The 16,084-nt window shown below is 38.2% G+C and overlaps 1 protein-coding gene and 1 long non-coding RNA gene across 2 annotated transcripts in view; one reads left to right on the top strand and one right to left on the bottom strand.

The window, feature by feature from the left end:
- The window catches only part of LOC115682050 (L-type lectin-domain containing receptor kinase IX.1-like), an 87,391-nt gene extending 84,444 nt beyond the window's left edge, over window positions 1–2,947 (top strand). Inside the window, exon 2 of the mRNA XM_056319597.1 lies at window positions 576–2,947. Coding sequence (XP_056175572.1) covers window positions 655–2,724 — 2,070 coding nt within the window. The 5' untranslated portion in view covers window positions 576–654 and the 3' untranslated portion in view covers window positions 2,725–2,947. The remainder of the gene's footprint in view (window positions 1–575) is intronic.
- A 2,476-nt stretch (window positions 2,948–5,423) lies between these two features.
- LOC130140416 (uncharacterized) lies at window positions 5,424–5,912 on the bottom strand. The gene is made up of 2 exons (XR_008818426.1): window positions 5,596–5,912; window positions 5,424–5,496 (listed from the first exon to the last, which is right to left on the bottom strand). It is a non-coding gene; the product is annotated as an uncharacterized LOC130140416 (long non-coding RNA).
- Window positions 5,913–16,084: the final 10,172 nt, after the last annotated feature.

Genomic DNA, 16,084 nt, shown 5'->3' with positions numbered 1-16,084 from the left:
AGATTGTTGCGGCAATTTTATCTGCGATTCGACGATGTGAGACGAGCGAGATTTTATTACTTTGCTTGCGGAGAAATGGAACCGATTAGAGAGGAGAGACAGAGATTGCAGGTATGGGCGAGGGCCGCGACCTGTGGCCACATAAAAAAACGAAGATGAACAGTGATGTCTTCTTGGCAATGAAGTGGAAGAAGGAGATGAGACATAAGGAAGGAGATGAATAGTGGTGTGGGAAAGAAAAGAAACGGAAAAGAAAAGGGTAAGAAAATTTTAATAAAAAGAATTGCAAAATCACGTCAAATCAGTTCATTTATTCTACGTCTGGAGTAACGAAGAAAACGAAGGGGCGGTGAGAGGAGACAGAGAGAGAGAGTAACGAAGCAATGCGTGGAGTGGGACTGACGCACGGCACTTTAATATTTCCTCGTCTATGCCGGCAGCGGACCATCATTTCAATTGTTTTCCTTTTCTTTTCTTTTTTTTTCTTTTTCTCAAGTCAAGAGACTAGTCGTCGTGGAAGCGCGTCTGGACTATGGTGGTTGAAGGAATTTGCAATTTCTTCCACGAAAGAAAAGTCCATTGGAACACGCTACGGACACCAAAGAGCTGTGCTCAGTCCCAGATTTCAAGGGAAGCGTAGAAACCTCAACGAGAATGAAACTTCACGGCTTAGCAGATATCATGAGTTTCAAGACCAGAGCGCTTCGATCCCTGTTACTAGTCTCGGTTCTCTCTCTGGCCATTGCCTTAACGGCTTCGGCATCGTCACAGGGGATGAACTTCAGCTTCCCGCCTTTCAACGATAGTTTCATTCGACGCCAAGGCGATGCGATATATAACTCGAGCGGCTTCATCCAACTTACGAACACCAATCTAGGCCAGGACCTCCGTCAAGGCGTGGGGTGGGCCACGTACTACCAGCCGATGCGCCTTTGGGATAAGGCGACGGGGAACGTGGCGGATTTCACCACCCAATTCACCTTCGTCATCAATTCTCAAGGAAACACAGATTTCGGCGATGGAATGACCTTCTTTCTTGTGCCCGCAGGGTATGAACTCCCGGCCAACTCGTCGGGAAGACAACTTGGTCTTGTAGATCTGAACCGCGATCCTTCCAACTCTTCTACTTCGTTTGTAGCCGTCGAGTTTGACACTTTCATCAGCAGCAGCTTTGGCAAGGTCGTGGACCCGAATTGTCCACAAGCTACGCATATCGGTATAGACTTGAATGATCTCAATTCCGTGAAGTTTAACTGCGTCGATTGGTTCAGGGATAAAATCATGAGCGGTGAGCAGATCAACGCAACGATAACGTACAATTCTAGCACACAATACTTGAGTGTTCTCATGATAGACGCCGATGCCACGGGTACCGACATAAATTCCTCCACTATCGATTACAGAGTCAACTTGATTGACTATTTGCCGGAGTGGGTGACTTTTGGTTTCTCGGCTGCCACGGGTTGGTCTGTCGAGTTGCACACTATTGAGGCATGGGAATTCAGATATACTGTGCAAGTGGCTGAACCAGATATTCCAATTCCATCTCCGACTCCAACAAATGGTGATGCTAAAAAGAGCAAGCTATGGCTATGGTCTATCTTAGGCTCCGGTTCTTTAATTTTGCTCATTCTTGCGCTAGCTTTCATTTGGTTTCGTCACCGTTCGAAGAGAAAGAGAACTCACACAAGTGGAGAAGAAGATGATGCAGCGATCGAAGAAGAATTCGAGCAAGTGTCGGGGCCCAAGAAATTCTCCTACAAGGACTTGGTTACAGCAACTGATAATTTCACAATCGAACGATTGCTTGGGGAAGGGGGCTTTGGGAGAGTGTACGAAGGTTACTTGACTAGTTTGAATGCTAATGTCGCAATCAAGAAGATTAGTCCAGAGTCAAGACAAGGGATGAAGGAGTACGCCACCGAAGTGAAGACCATAAGCCGGCTCCGGCACAGAAACTTAGTGCAACTCATCGGATGGTGTCACGAGAAAAAGCAACTCCTCCTTATCTATGAGTTCATGTCTAATGGTAGTCTCGATTCTCATCTATTCAAAGAACAGACCTTCTTGCCTTGGGAGAAGCGGTTCAAAATCACGCAAGGCATAGCCTCGGCGTTGCTTTACCTCCACGAAGAATGGGAACAATGTGTCGTGCACCGGGATATAAAGTGTAGTAATATCATGCTCGATTCTGATTTCAATGCTAAATTAGGAGACTTTGGTTTGGCTAGGCTAGTTGACCATGCCAAAGGGTTACAAACGACGGTGTTGGCCGGAACCATGGGCTATATGGCTCCTGAATGCATTTACACGGGCAAGGCGAGTAAGGAATCAGATGTTTATAGCTTTGGCATCGTCCTAATAGAAATAGCATGTGGAAGAAAAGTTATTGAGTCAAGGGCCAATGAAGGCCAAGTTCGGCTGGTGGATTGGGTTTGGGAGCTTTATGGGACTGGAAGGCTTCTTGATGCAGCAGACTCGAAACTCGGTACCGATTTCGTTGAAAAGCAATTGGAGTGCCTGATGGTTGTAGGGCTGTGGTGCGCTCATCCAGACCACACTGCCCGTCCTTCCATAAGAGAATCTATAAACGTTCTCAACTTTAACGCCCCGCTGCCTATTCTCCCATTGAAGTTGCCAGTCCCTACATATCTGGAGCCTCTATCTTCATTCTCTGTAGCATCAATTGTTTCCTCCCATAACACCATGACCAGCAGCGCCTAAGCGTCTACATTCACTACCTCTTCTATACAATCCTCTGGTTTAGCTTCCTCTGCATTGCTCCCACATGCGGAATGATTTCCTACTTTCGGTATATTTTTCGATAATCAGTTTGACTTGGAAATTGTACTTCGAAATTTGTTTCGGATGTTATCTGTTTCATATAAATTCCTACTAAAAGGAATATCTTGCATTTCTTTTTTGTGATGAGAAAATTTATCTGAAATAGTTAACTCTTCATCAATAGGCACTCATGATCGTGAAATGCCTTTTAACCACGTAACCCCTACTAAATGATCACTACAAAAAAACAAGGGATTAGCGACGAATTTTGCGACGAAAAATTTGGCAAAATCTGTCGCAAATCGAATTTGCGATGAAATTAGCGACGGAAAAAATTCCGTCGCTAATAGGTCGTCGCAAATTTTTGCGACGGAAAAAAATTCATCGTAAAATTCGTTGCAAATTAGCCACGAACTTTATTCGTCGCAAAATTCGTCGCAAATTAGCCACGAATTTTATCCGTCGCAAAATTCGTCGCAAATAATTCGTCGCAAAAATTTTCCGTTACAAAAATTGCGACGGATTTATTTTTCCGTCGTAAAATTCATCGCTAATTTGGCACGAATTTTTTTTTGTTTGTAATTTGCGACGAACTTACTCGTGACAAAATTCGTCGCAAATTTGTCACGAAAAATTTTGACTTTTGCCATGAACATTATTCATGAACAAATTTAGCAACGATTTTTTATTAATTCTTTAACGACGAACCCTGCGACGAATATCATTTAGGGACGAAATTAGCGACGAAATTTTATTTTTGTAACGAACTTTTATAATTTGTGATCGTACGATATAATCATTTATTTTATTTTTTGATTTTAAACTTAATTAAAAGCAAAATTAATTTCTGAAATTTATATTTAACATTGAATAAGCACTTAATAACATCAAAATATTATAATAATATGAAAATGAAATACATTCATCTACATTTTCCACAAGAATGACATAAATATTTTTCTTTATAGTACACATAATGAGATAATAAATAATCTTGCACAATAAACAATGACGACAGAAATGAATCAAAAAAGAATATCCGGCTTTTAGCGACAATCTCCATCATATAAATACTGAACAAAACTAAAGACACGATCCATGTGAGATGCTCACTTCCTTTGCTCTGTGAAGTTCATGTACTGATTAAGTGCTTTCTTGTTTACATGATTAAATTGTCGGAGCTGCTCGTTGCATCTGTGAAGCATCTTCTGCAACTCTTTGATGCTCCTCCGTCTATACCTATAATCTCAAACATATAAAACTCTTTGACGCGGTCCCTGGCCTCCGTGACGACCACATCGGGGGCCCTGTCGCGGTGCTTCCGGTGATTTCTTTCAACTTGTAGGCAGAACAAGACTTCCTAGAAGATTACAAAAGCACTATTCTATGAAGAAGAAGACGAGGAAAAAGCCACAATAAGCCGAGTCCAAGTGCAAAGGCATTATGAAAGCTTATGTAACTCTCTTGACAAGGAGGATATAAAAAGGTCACGTGTATGAGAGCGTGTGTATGAGAGCGTGCCCACAACCAAACATGCATGCTTGTGCGCCTTTGTGTGGGTGCATGTGCATTTCTGCCAAATATTCATCCCCATTCTATATGTGTACGAAAAAAGATAGATAGATAGCCAAGTAACTGGCTTTTTAGATGGACATGTTTGTGAGTGCATGTATTTGTAATTGTATATGTAATGACTTTTCTGTATGTACATACTTTTCTGTATGTACATGTTATCCATGGATTAAACCTTTTCCTAATCTAGCAACAAACAATTGTTTCTATTGCAGCACTTTTTAGAAGGATGTTGACGATGCACTATTTGTGACTTACCAATCCTCAGCAAAATGCCATCTCCTTTCCATGAATGGACTAAGAACAACCTACTCTTACATGGACTAGAGCTTTCACATGTCAATAACATATTTCACATACGCAAATTGAAAAGACATCAAAAATAAGTTCACATCAGCTAAGCACCTATTACAATTGTATCTACATCAGAGTTCGGTAGATTGTCAATGGGATGATCAAATCGGCATTTTCATGACCGCAGAAGTTCAGCAGACATTGAAGGAGCCCCATATGATAGTCGCCAAAGAAATGTTTACTTCTCGAATCTGGACATCTAAGGAACTTACGCTGTCCATCTAATTACTATTAATTGAAGAGCCATTGAATGGAAGGGGAATGACTGGGCTATCTCAATTAGACATGAGGGCTTGCAATAGAATCAAGCTCAAGAGGCCAACCAGACTTCTAAAGCCAAGGAAGATGAGCAAGCTCGACCTACCAAGGCATCTGAAGTTCTAAGATCCACCCAATTGACCAAGATTACTCCATCAACAGCCACCCCCAAAAAGATTTCCCTTCTTTTGTAATTTAAATGAAGGTGGTAAAGATTATCATGTTGGATTCAAAGTTTCTGCCCTCATTCCTCGCAGATCGATCACTGCACATCCACATTGAACCTATATTACACAATCCAACCACAATTTCGAAAGAAAGAAAATCCAAAGCATTGGAGAACATGGAGAGAATGCGGACAAATAGGTAAAACGGTGGCGACCCATTCCGCCAAATGAAACATTGCATTTACAAACAGGGAGAGGGGAAAAAAACCAAGAAGAGCAGATCTAATCTTTTGTTCAAATTCTCAGATTTCTCTGCAGTCACTTGACCTCCAAACACCACCTTGCTGATCCCATCCGAAGGCTAATAGCATCATCCCCCCAGAACAACCCGTTAAAAAGGGAAAGCCCAAGAAGATAAAAAAAAAAGAAAAAAGGCAGAAGGTGATAGCGAACGCCGCACCTGGTGAGAGCGAGCATTGGAGCGAGAGGAAGCCGAACCCGGCGCGACCGAATCGTGGGGAGGCGGAGTCTCCGACCACGTGAGCAGATCTGAAGTCGAAGTGTGAGGCTTCCTCACCGGCGTGCTCCTCTCCATTTTCTTCCTTTTCCCCAGAAAAAAAAAAGGGGAAGAACACCCAAGAAAGAAGTCACGCCGATTCGAGCCTCGCCCCGCTCTCGCTCTTCGCGAACGCGGTCCCGAAGAACGGGCTCCGCGCGGCGATGCAGAGCCCGCCGATCCTGCCCCCGACCACCACGCAATCAACCAGTCCCCCGCCGTCGCCCACTGGGCGACGGCGAGGTCGAGCAGCCATGGGCGAGGTCGAGCGGCGGCCACGGGCGAGGCCGCTCAACCTCGCCCAGATCTGGGGCGAGGCGAGGGAGGGCTGGTGGGCGCAGAACGGGCGTATGGCGACGGAGGTGAGGGTGGCCATCATGGCTGGCGGAGGGGAGGATGGAGCGACGGAGAGGTGATTGGCGAAGGGGGGGTTTATAAGGAATAGCAGAGAGAGAGAGAGAGAAACTGGGATGAGGGCGGGAGAGCGTACGGACTGCGTCGCAAATTTGCGACGGACAAAAAAATCCGTCGTAAATTTTTATTTCGTGGCAAATTCCGTTACAAATTAGCAACGAAAATTATTCATCGCTAATTTGCGACGGAAAAAAAAATCGATCGCAAATTTCGTCACAAATTAGAGACGAAAAATTCTCCGTCGCAAATTTCCGTGGCAAAATTTATGTTTTTTTGTAGTGGATATTACTGTAATCTGTTTAATACGCCGAGTTCATGAAAATTTTGATGATATGATTTTAATATATATATATTTTTTTTACTTACTTAGATTCAAAGTTGACTTAATATATGTATTCTAGAGAGATTCAAATACTCTAAATCAAAAAGAAAAAGAGAAAAGAGGGACAGATTCGAATATGAGCACTGTTGGCGTAATTTTGCCGGATTTTATGTTTTGTGTTGTTATACGTTTTCTATTATTTTCTTTTCTTCTTTTGCTAAACGTCGAGTTGCCACTAAATTGGATAAAATTGCTAGTAAAATAATAATGGTCCTCAAAACCCTTCCTCGCATCTCAGTGGACGATTTTTTCAAATTGGTTAGGAGAAAAGTTGTACTGATCAAAATTTATAATCCACTAGTTAGTCAAATTGAATAGTCATTGATGGGACTCAAATGGGTGCCATGAACAAGAATCTCTTGACAAACTAGACATTCACATTTGACCGAAGGTGGCTTTGGAACATAAAGGTAATAGAATTCATAAAATTAAAATGGATTAATACCACGAAAGACCTCAAACTGATATATTTGTGATAAATTTATCCCAAACTAATTCTTTAATCACCAAAAATCCTAAATTGGTATACTTGTGATAAATTTACCTCAAACTAATTTTGTGGTTATAAAAAACTCCAAATTGGTAACTTGTGACAAATATACCCTCCGTTAAATTGAATTAATACAACGAAAAATCACAAACTAGTATATCCGAGACAAACGGAGGGTAAAACCCCATATTGATACACCTGTCAACTGCCACGTATTATCTAACTTAACAATTTAACTATAAAATTTAACAGAAACTAACGAAGGGTAAATTTGTCACATGTGTACCAGTTTTGGGTTTTTGTGCTATTGATTCAATTAAAATTAACCTGGTTTTCCACTTTTTTTTTTTATCGAATGGTTTTCCACTTTATCATATTGAATTTTTTTTCCTTTTAGACGTAAACAACTAGAAATTATTTCTCACAAGAGAACAACTTTCAGCAAGCTTTCAATTTGATGGATTCCTTTTTCTTCTCAAGCATCGGCAAAAGTCCAATTCTGAACAAGCTGGATGTATCTCTCGAGCTGTAAGTCGCCTCTTTTCAAAAGAGAGACATCACATGACATGGTTGAGACATTTTCAACCATCCTGTTCTGTCATCCGCCGTTGATGTGAGGAAAAAACACGGTTGAGGATTGACCACACTTGTCCAAATTTAATGTAATTCAAGGCAACACTTGAATTTTCTTGATGGGAAAATGTGAATTACCAGCTTGTGGCATAAGTAATCGTAAGAATTAAAAGTTAATATGGTTATGTTTTAGACCTGTAGAGCGCAATAGAAGAATAAAAGACGCGTTGGCATGAATTAGAGAGATGGAGAAAAAAACCAGTATCGATATTTAATTCGTTCAATCTATTTGTTGGGGATTGCAGCAGAAGATCGATATTAGGGGTGTCAACGGCTCAGATTTCTGGGATACTTAACTTACCCGAACTTGTTTGCTACAAGTGCGTTTGCGGCCCGAACTGTAAAGCACCTAAACCATAAAATGTAGTTCGGTTCGGTTCAAGGTGCAAAAGACACGTTGAAGGAGTTTTTCTTGGAGGGCGTTCCTTAGGAGGAAGACAAAATGTTTATGTACTCGTTTTCTTTATTATTTATTACTCGAACCGGAACGAAACCAACCTAAAAAGATCCGAAAATTTCGATTCGGTTTGGTTCGGGTCTGAATATTTTTTATACCCCTAATCCCTTTACTAAGGAAATTGTTAAGAAAGAGCCCAAATCCGAATCCATCAACATATGTAATTAGACTCACATTCACTTCAAAATTTAAATCAATAAATTATAAGCTGATTATAATATATTAACTATTTTACGTCACGTCAATAGTTGGGGAAGCGCAACAAAAATCAATTGAATGTCAAAGGTCAAATATGCGGCTCCGTGCTGATGGTCAATTGTTTTTTTTGTTGACCGCATAATATTTAACAAGTCTCCTGAATCCAACCTTCTGTCATGTAGATCTAGTGCGATTCGCTCCTCTTTTTCTTTGCGTTCATAAGGTTATTGCAGTGGTTGAGCACGACACCAAATTGAGATCGATGGGAAATTTCTCCTTCATGTGGGATGCTCATGACAGTATCTGCTTTTTGCAGAACGAAAATGATGACATCGATCATGATGAACCCAAGGAAAAGCAGGGGAGGGAGAAGAACGTAGCTAAAACATGCGAGTCACGTTGTGCATGTCAGGTTCGAACTCAAATGATGGATGACTCTATTTCCTATTATCTTCTCTCTTTTCTTTTTTTGTCAGGCCTATTATCTTCTTTTAGTAAGTCAAGTTTCATTTCATTCACAAGAAAAGAACAAAAAAAAAAAATCATAAATCTATTACACTTTTACCAATTTAATTATAAACTTTTAAACCGTGACAATTTAGTTCTAAACCTTATTGAGTCCTTTTGGCCAATTTTTTTTTTTTCTGAAAAGTGTCAATGTGGACGCCAGTCGTTTTACGAGCATAGCCTGCGCTAACATGGACAATATTTACAATTAAAAAAATTGAATATTTTCTTTTTTTCTTTTTCTTTTCCTTTCATTTTTACCGGTGAGGGTCGCCGCCTCGCCATTCGCCTACAAGGGCTTGGTAGTCCTCGCCGGCCAAAATGAAAGGAAAAAAGGAAAAAAACAAAAAGAAAAAAACCTAAGAAAAGAAAAATATATAAATATTCAAAAAATAATGTCTATGTTGGTGCTTACCGTGCCACGTAAGATGGTCGACATCCACGTTAGCAAAGTCCTGACAAAATTGATCGGATTGACTCAATTGGCAAAAAGTGAAAAGATTTAAGACTAAATTGGCACAATTGAAAGGTTTAAGACTGATTTAGCACAATTACAATAGGTTTATGATTTTTTTGGTACATTTTCCTCATTCACCTTTACCTTTAAAAGGGTTCCATTGGTAGGGCTAGAGACCATCTCTTTCTACACAGTCTAGAAGCATGTGTGGTTTGGATCACATTTACGTATTTACCCCAATTTTGAGAAGCACGTAAATGCTGATTCCAACGTTAAGATGAAATGTGCTAATAATTTGAGAAAACGGTTAAAGTTGACTAGCAAGAGTCATTTGTAGATTAATACGTCTTTATTACATGTTGAGTGTGTGGATGATTAAAGTTCCTGCTACATCATGTAACAAGATTGCCAATATAGTAGCTAAATTGTTTAGACTTAGGTTCATCTTGTTGTCGTATTTTATAATTGCCTCCAAACAAAAGAACAAATCATAAAAGTGTCAAATACTTGATTGTGACTTTATTTAATTGTGCTCTAACCGCAAGAGCAGCTTGATATATTATATTCCAAAATTTAAAATTCAAACTCGCTTAACTCGAATTTTTAATTAAAATTTTAAAAGAAGCTAATGAGAGGAGGCAATGAATACTCAAATTTAAATTAATCCCGATTGATTAATTACCAGGAGAGCACGCAAGACCCTCTTTTTTTTGTGAAATGCCCAAGCAATTGCTCCTCAAGTCATTCTACTACACCATAAAATCATACTGCTTTTATCTTAGGGTTAATACCGCGAAAAATCTCAAACTGCTACACCTGTAATAAATTTACCCAAAACTAATTTTTTGACCACCAAAGCCCCCAAACTTGTACACCTATAACAAATTTACCCTTAGTTAGTTTTCGCTGAATTTTATCATAAAATTACTAAGTTAAATTACACGTGGCAATTGTCGGGCGTACCAATTTGGAGTTTTACATTTCGTTTGTCACAGGTATACCTGTTTGTAATTTTTTGTATTATTAATCCAATTTAACGAAAATTAATAGAGGGTAAATTGTCACAAATTTATCAATTTTGGGTTTTTGGTGATCAAAAAATTATTTTGGGGTAAATTTATCACAGGTGTATCAGTTTGAGATTTTTTTATAGTCATAATATTAATTTAGAATAAATTTATTACAAATATATCAGTTCATAATTTTTCATAGTATTAACTATTTGTTTTATATGACCAATTGACTTATCATTGACACGATCTCAGCATTGCACACCAAAAAAATATTATTACAAGTGTTAATCATTACACGTGTTAGCGTCTAGGCATGCCTCGATACGGGCCTTAATCTCGCCGATGGCCCACTCTAATTTCTCCCGCTCCTGATGGAAATTTGACTCATCCTCAGCCCTCCGATCCGAATACCTGCCTCCAAGTCAAACCTCGTCACACAATCAGCGGGGCCCAGAAAAGAGGACGAGAAGAAAAGGCATATGGGGACCGCTCAATAACGAGAGAAAGCGAGTCCAAAAAATTCTTCCACCATCTTCCTAGCTAAATTGCAAAGAAAGTGATAAAGCAAAAGCCGACAAGACCTACTCAAAAGGAAAGGGGGGAAAAAGAAGAAAATAGCGGGGAGGAAAAGCAAGTCAAAGTCTTCCACAATCTTGCTGGCTTAGGCTTTGTCTGGCAACTTGCTAAATAGTGAAAATTTCTATTTTTTTATTTTCAGAATCAGTTTTGAAACAGAAATCCGTTTAGTAAACTTTTTGTTCCTGGGCACAAATTTACAAAAAATTATTCCCATAATCAATTTTGGAATAGAATCAAGAAGCAAAAAAAACAAGCTTCTTGATTCTGGGAAAAAGAATTAGAATTGGAAAAGAAATTATTTTTTTTCCTTCTTCTTCTTTCCCGTTCTTTATTGTTTTTCTTCTTCTTCAATTCTTTTTGTTTGGCCGGCCATCGGTGACCGGCAACACAGGCGAGGGCCGGCCTCGCTGGATGTGGCGAGGTTAAAATATTTTAATAAATAAAAAATATTATTACTGAAAATATATATTATCGGTCATGGCCAAAGACCGGGCCATGAACAAAAAAAAATATTATTAATAAAAAAATATTTTACCGGCAATGGCCAAAAAGAAGAAAAAAATATTTTTAATAAAAATATTTTACCGGCCATGGCCAAGAAGGAGGAGAAGAAAAAACGAAAAGAAAAAAAAGAAATATTAAAATATTATTAATAAAAAGAAATTATGTGTCGTTACCAAACGTATTTCTGTTCTTTTTTATTCCAGAAATGGAAATTTTGGGTCGTTATTAAACACCTTCAAATGCTCAGAATCAGTTCTCGAGTACTGAATAAAAAAGAATCATTTCTGAGCAGAATCAGTTCCCGGGCACAGAATCATTGCCATGCGCATCCTTAGTTGCATTGCGAGACAGGCACCGTTATATATCGTGAAAATATTATAAATACTTAATTTATAAGTGATGTGACTGAAAAAATCAATCACAATATAATAATTGTATCTAAATTTGTGTTTTGCAGTGAAACTCAGTATGGGATATGCACAGCTTTATTTACGTGTTCTAAGAAATCTTGATGTTCGATAATGCTGTCTAAACTCAATATATATCAAACTCTTGTCTAAATAACTCATATTGATTTGATAGCGTATGTGGTAATATTATTGTCCTACAATTCTCAAGGACTCATAAAGTCAACAACAAATATGTTGTTATAGCAGCGAAGTGCAACGCGAAATTGAGTTCGTGGGATAGTTATCCTTAAGCATCATGCTCATGCTAGTACCTACATTTTGCAACGAGGGAGAACAACATATAACCAAACACATGTAAGTTATGTTCTGCATGTTAGGTTTGGACTCAACGAAAATGTTTCTTCTATGTTTATGAGATTTTGTGAGACCCATCGCTAACTATTCCAAAACTTAAATTGTTCCTCTTACGCATATGTTGAACTTTGGCCTGAGCCAAAAGTGTGAAAATATTTATTTGAGAAGGCAAATAGGGGGGATGAAAGATTTGAACTCATGACCTCCTGCTCTGATATCATGTGAGATTTTCAGGAATTACTGCTAATTATTCTAAAAGTTTAAGTTATTAGATAAAGACATGATTTAATATTTAAATATTTCAATAATGATAAATGGCTCTTTTTTCTCTTTCCTTGTTTTTAGTAAGTCGAGTTTCATATCATTCACCTTACTTTTTAAAGTGTCCAATTCTAGGGCCAAAGATCATCTCTTTCTGCACAGTTTAGAAGCATATGTGGTTTGGATGACATTTACATATTCGCCTCAATTTTTGGAAGCACGTAAATGTTGATAATTTAGACTATCATTCAGATGACATGTGCCAATAATTTGATGAAACGGTTAAACTTAACTAAAAAGAATTCTTTGGTTGCATTATTACGTCTTTATAACTTGTTGAGTGTATAGGTGATTAAAGCTCCTGCTACATAAGATATATTAGCTAAATTTGTTTAGACTTGCGTACATATTGTTGTTGTGCTTTATAATTTCCTCCAAACAAAAGACAAATAATAAAAGTGTCAAATATCTAATTGTAACTCTATGGATGGATGAGATTCTACCTATTATGTAGAACTCTCTTCAAATAGTTTAACAAATAGTTTTCGAATTTCACCCCCACTAACTCCCAATAGTGAATTGATTTGCAAAATTCTCAATAGAAACTATTATATTTAATTGTGATCTAACCGTGAGCAGCTTGAGATATTTTATTTCAAATTTTTAAAATTGCAACTTGCTTATCTTAAATTCTGAATTAAAATTTTAAAGGAAGGCAATGATAGGAAGTCATGAATACTCAAATTTAAATCAATTCTAGTTGGTTAGTTGTCTAGTAAGCACACAACTCGCAATGCAAAGGAAGTCAAAGTCTTCCACCATCTTGCTTGCTTCGCTGCATTTTCCAATTTGTTTCCTCCAACCAAAGAAAGGGATGAGGCAAAAGCCTACAAAACCTACTCAGGAAAAAAAAAAAAAAGATTGACGAGGGAAAGCAAATCAAAAAGTCTTCTATCATCTTGCTTGCTAGTTGCTTGCAGAGAAAGGAATAAGGCAAAAGCCGACATAACCTACTCAAAAGATAGGAAAAAAAAGAAGAAAAGATTGGGGAGGGAAAGCAAGTCAAAGTCCTCCATCACATGCTTGCTTAGTTACAGAGCGAGACGAGAGACCGTCGTTTAGCGTGAAAAAATTGTGTAAACTTAAATTATAAGTCATGCGATGGAAAAAATCAATTTCAGTATAATAATCGTATTGAAACTTGTGTTTTACGGTGGGACTGAGTATGGGGTCCGCAAAATTTCTCTTAGGTATTTTAAGAAATCTAACTGTTCGACAATGCTACATAAATTTGGTATACATCAAATTGTCTATTGACTCTAAATGACTCATATTGATCCGATAGCCTATGTGGTAATGTCATTTTTCTTTAATTATACTTTCTTTCCTTTAAATTTAAAACAGTGAGCCGATACAGGTCACTATCCATAAATGTGAACACACGAATACGAGATGTATGTAATCCTAACGCTAGTCTCATCAAAGGTTTGAGGCTAGTTGAAATTGATATGTGGAAAGATATGTAGCTTGGAATATACATCAGCATAGCCCAGATTGGCCGTCAAATTTTCTTATTTATCCCAAGTCATAAAATGCGTTTTCTTCTCCCCTACTTGCTCTGCTTATGTTGATCATGAGTTTTTTGAGGTTTACATTATATCCATTATTTTTATAGTCCAAATTGAATTCCCCACATATATTAGATTTATGGAATAATTCTGCCCGTATTACGGGAGTGCTATTAAAAGAAGTAACAAGGAAATAACACCCCACCCCCAAAAAAGAGGAAGTAACAGGAAAACTAGTAAGATTTTTGCCTTCTGCTGAGGATCAACCTTGTCATTTTCTGGTTTGACATATAATGGACCGTTAGATTGATCTGAAAAATCTGATTTTGCTGGCTTCTGTTGTTTATAAACCGCACGAATCAAAAGTATCTTGGTGCTCTCTAAGTGTCTTGCAGAGCAATAGTAAGATAAATGGAATACCATTGGATCTTTGACTCTTCCCTCTTTGATCCGTTGACTGAGATGAGACATCAGTGGCCCAAAATGGAGAAGAAAAAAAGGTAACAAATTCATTCACACCCATCATCTTAGTACCACCGAATTTAAGACTTTGAAACGAGGTTGAAAATCTTGGGTCTGCTGAGCAATAAACAAAGGCAAACGATCAACTGATCAAGCACATGAAGAGAATAAAGAAGATTGTTTATTTTTACAAGCCAAAAGATTGCAAGGTCAACAGCAATTCAGGGAAGAAATCCATAAGAAAACATTTACAAAACCGATTATTCATCACGAGCATATAACATCCGGAAAATGGTATGCGTGCCATTTAACAGAAAGAGGTGAAAAATTGTCTTCAATAATATAAAAAAAAAACTGTAGTCATACGATTGCAACATCTTACATTAAAATAACAATCTCATTTGGCAAAATTTGCCACCATATCATGAAGAGCGTGGTATCATCAAATTGGAGAGTTGTAAGCTAACGAAGAAATTCAAAATTTCAAAGGATCACGTTACCTTCATCCACTAATCATCTATGAGAGACAGCCCGATATCATGAGATTCGGCGACAACCGTCTTATGAGGCAATTGTGACATTTCAACCTTCATTGTTCACATAAAAAGTACCGAGAATTATAATGAAATGAGAGAAAGAAGTGTACCATGACATACTCTTCAGCCATTTATCATATATGTCAAACAAAATTATTGAAGGCTCTACTGCCTTCTAGATCAGATCACTAAAATTTTCTATCTTCAATCATACTTCGAATGGTTGTTGCATCTCAATTCCTTTAAGAACAATATCGGGGAAATCAAACAAGTGAACATCCAAAGGATCAAGCATCCCTTGCGGCAATAAATCCAGCAATCCGATTGTCTGATTTGGACAAAAAAGGTGTCATTGGAAAGCTCGTGCAATGCACGATCCAATTGTACCCTTTGATCATAATCTTAATAAGGTTAACTTTCGATCAATATCTTGTCGAACCTCACTAAAAAAAAAATAGGTATTTACAAGGTCAACAGTCTTCAACGAAGTAACAGATTCGATTCACGTGGAATGTGTTTGGACCGAGGCAAGTGAAAGGTTATGGGTAGAAATAATAACCTACGGAAACTTTTCCCTTATTTGGCCGTCTAAATTGGAAAGGAAGGGGATGGAAATGATTTTAAACAGGGGAGACATACCACGCTTAAGCAGGAACTTTTTTTATTTCCTTCCAAAAGTGAAGAAAAATAGAAAGAAATTTACGGAACTTCCCTACATATCATTTACAATCAACATGCATCTAAACACATGAGCGCTCCTTTTGGTACTAATTGGCGTACTTAACATATATCATAAATTCCTTCGTAGATTTGCCAACTTCGTCGACCTAGAAGTTCAATTGGATGGTTCAACCCGTTGACCGGTAAACCAAAACCCAATTAGTTCTTTGACAGATCCATGTTTGGAAAATTGCTTGACACAATTACAAAACCCAATTATAACACGTGAACATAAATTGCCAGCTCTAATAGCGAGGATGTTGCGATGATGTGGAGGAGTGAGTGGCACTAATAATATGGTGGTTACTTGATGCTGACGTTGTCTTCCTGAGGATGAAGCAAGGCCAGACAATGGCACGAAGCTGGCACGGATCCAAAAAGACTAGTAACACATGAACTAGGTCAAAATTTGTGGTCTGACCCACCGCATGTGGCGGGGATTCAAGTC

This window comes from Syzygium oleosum, unplaced genomic scaffold (assembly GCF_021117445.2).
Source record: "Syzygium oleosum isolate NSW1041296 unplaced genomic scaffold, Sole_v2.1 Sole_v2.18, whole genome shotgun sequence".
NCBI classification, from domain to species: Eukaryota; Viridiplantae; Streptophyta; class Magnoliopsida; order Myrtales; family Myrtaceae; genus Syzygium; species Syzygium oleosum.
Note: the sequence above shows the minus strand (reverse complement) of the source record. Positions and strands in the feature narration are given on the sequence as shown.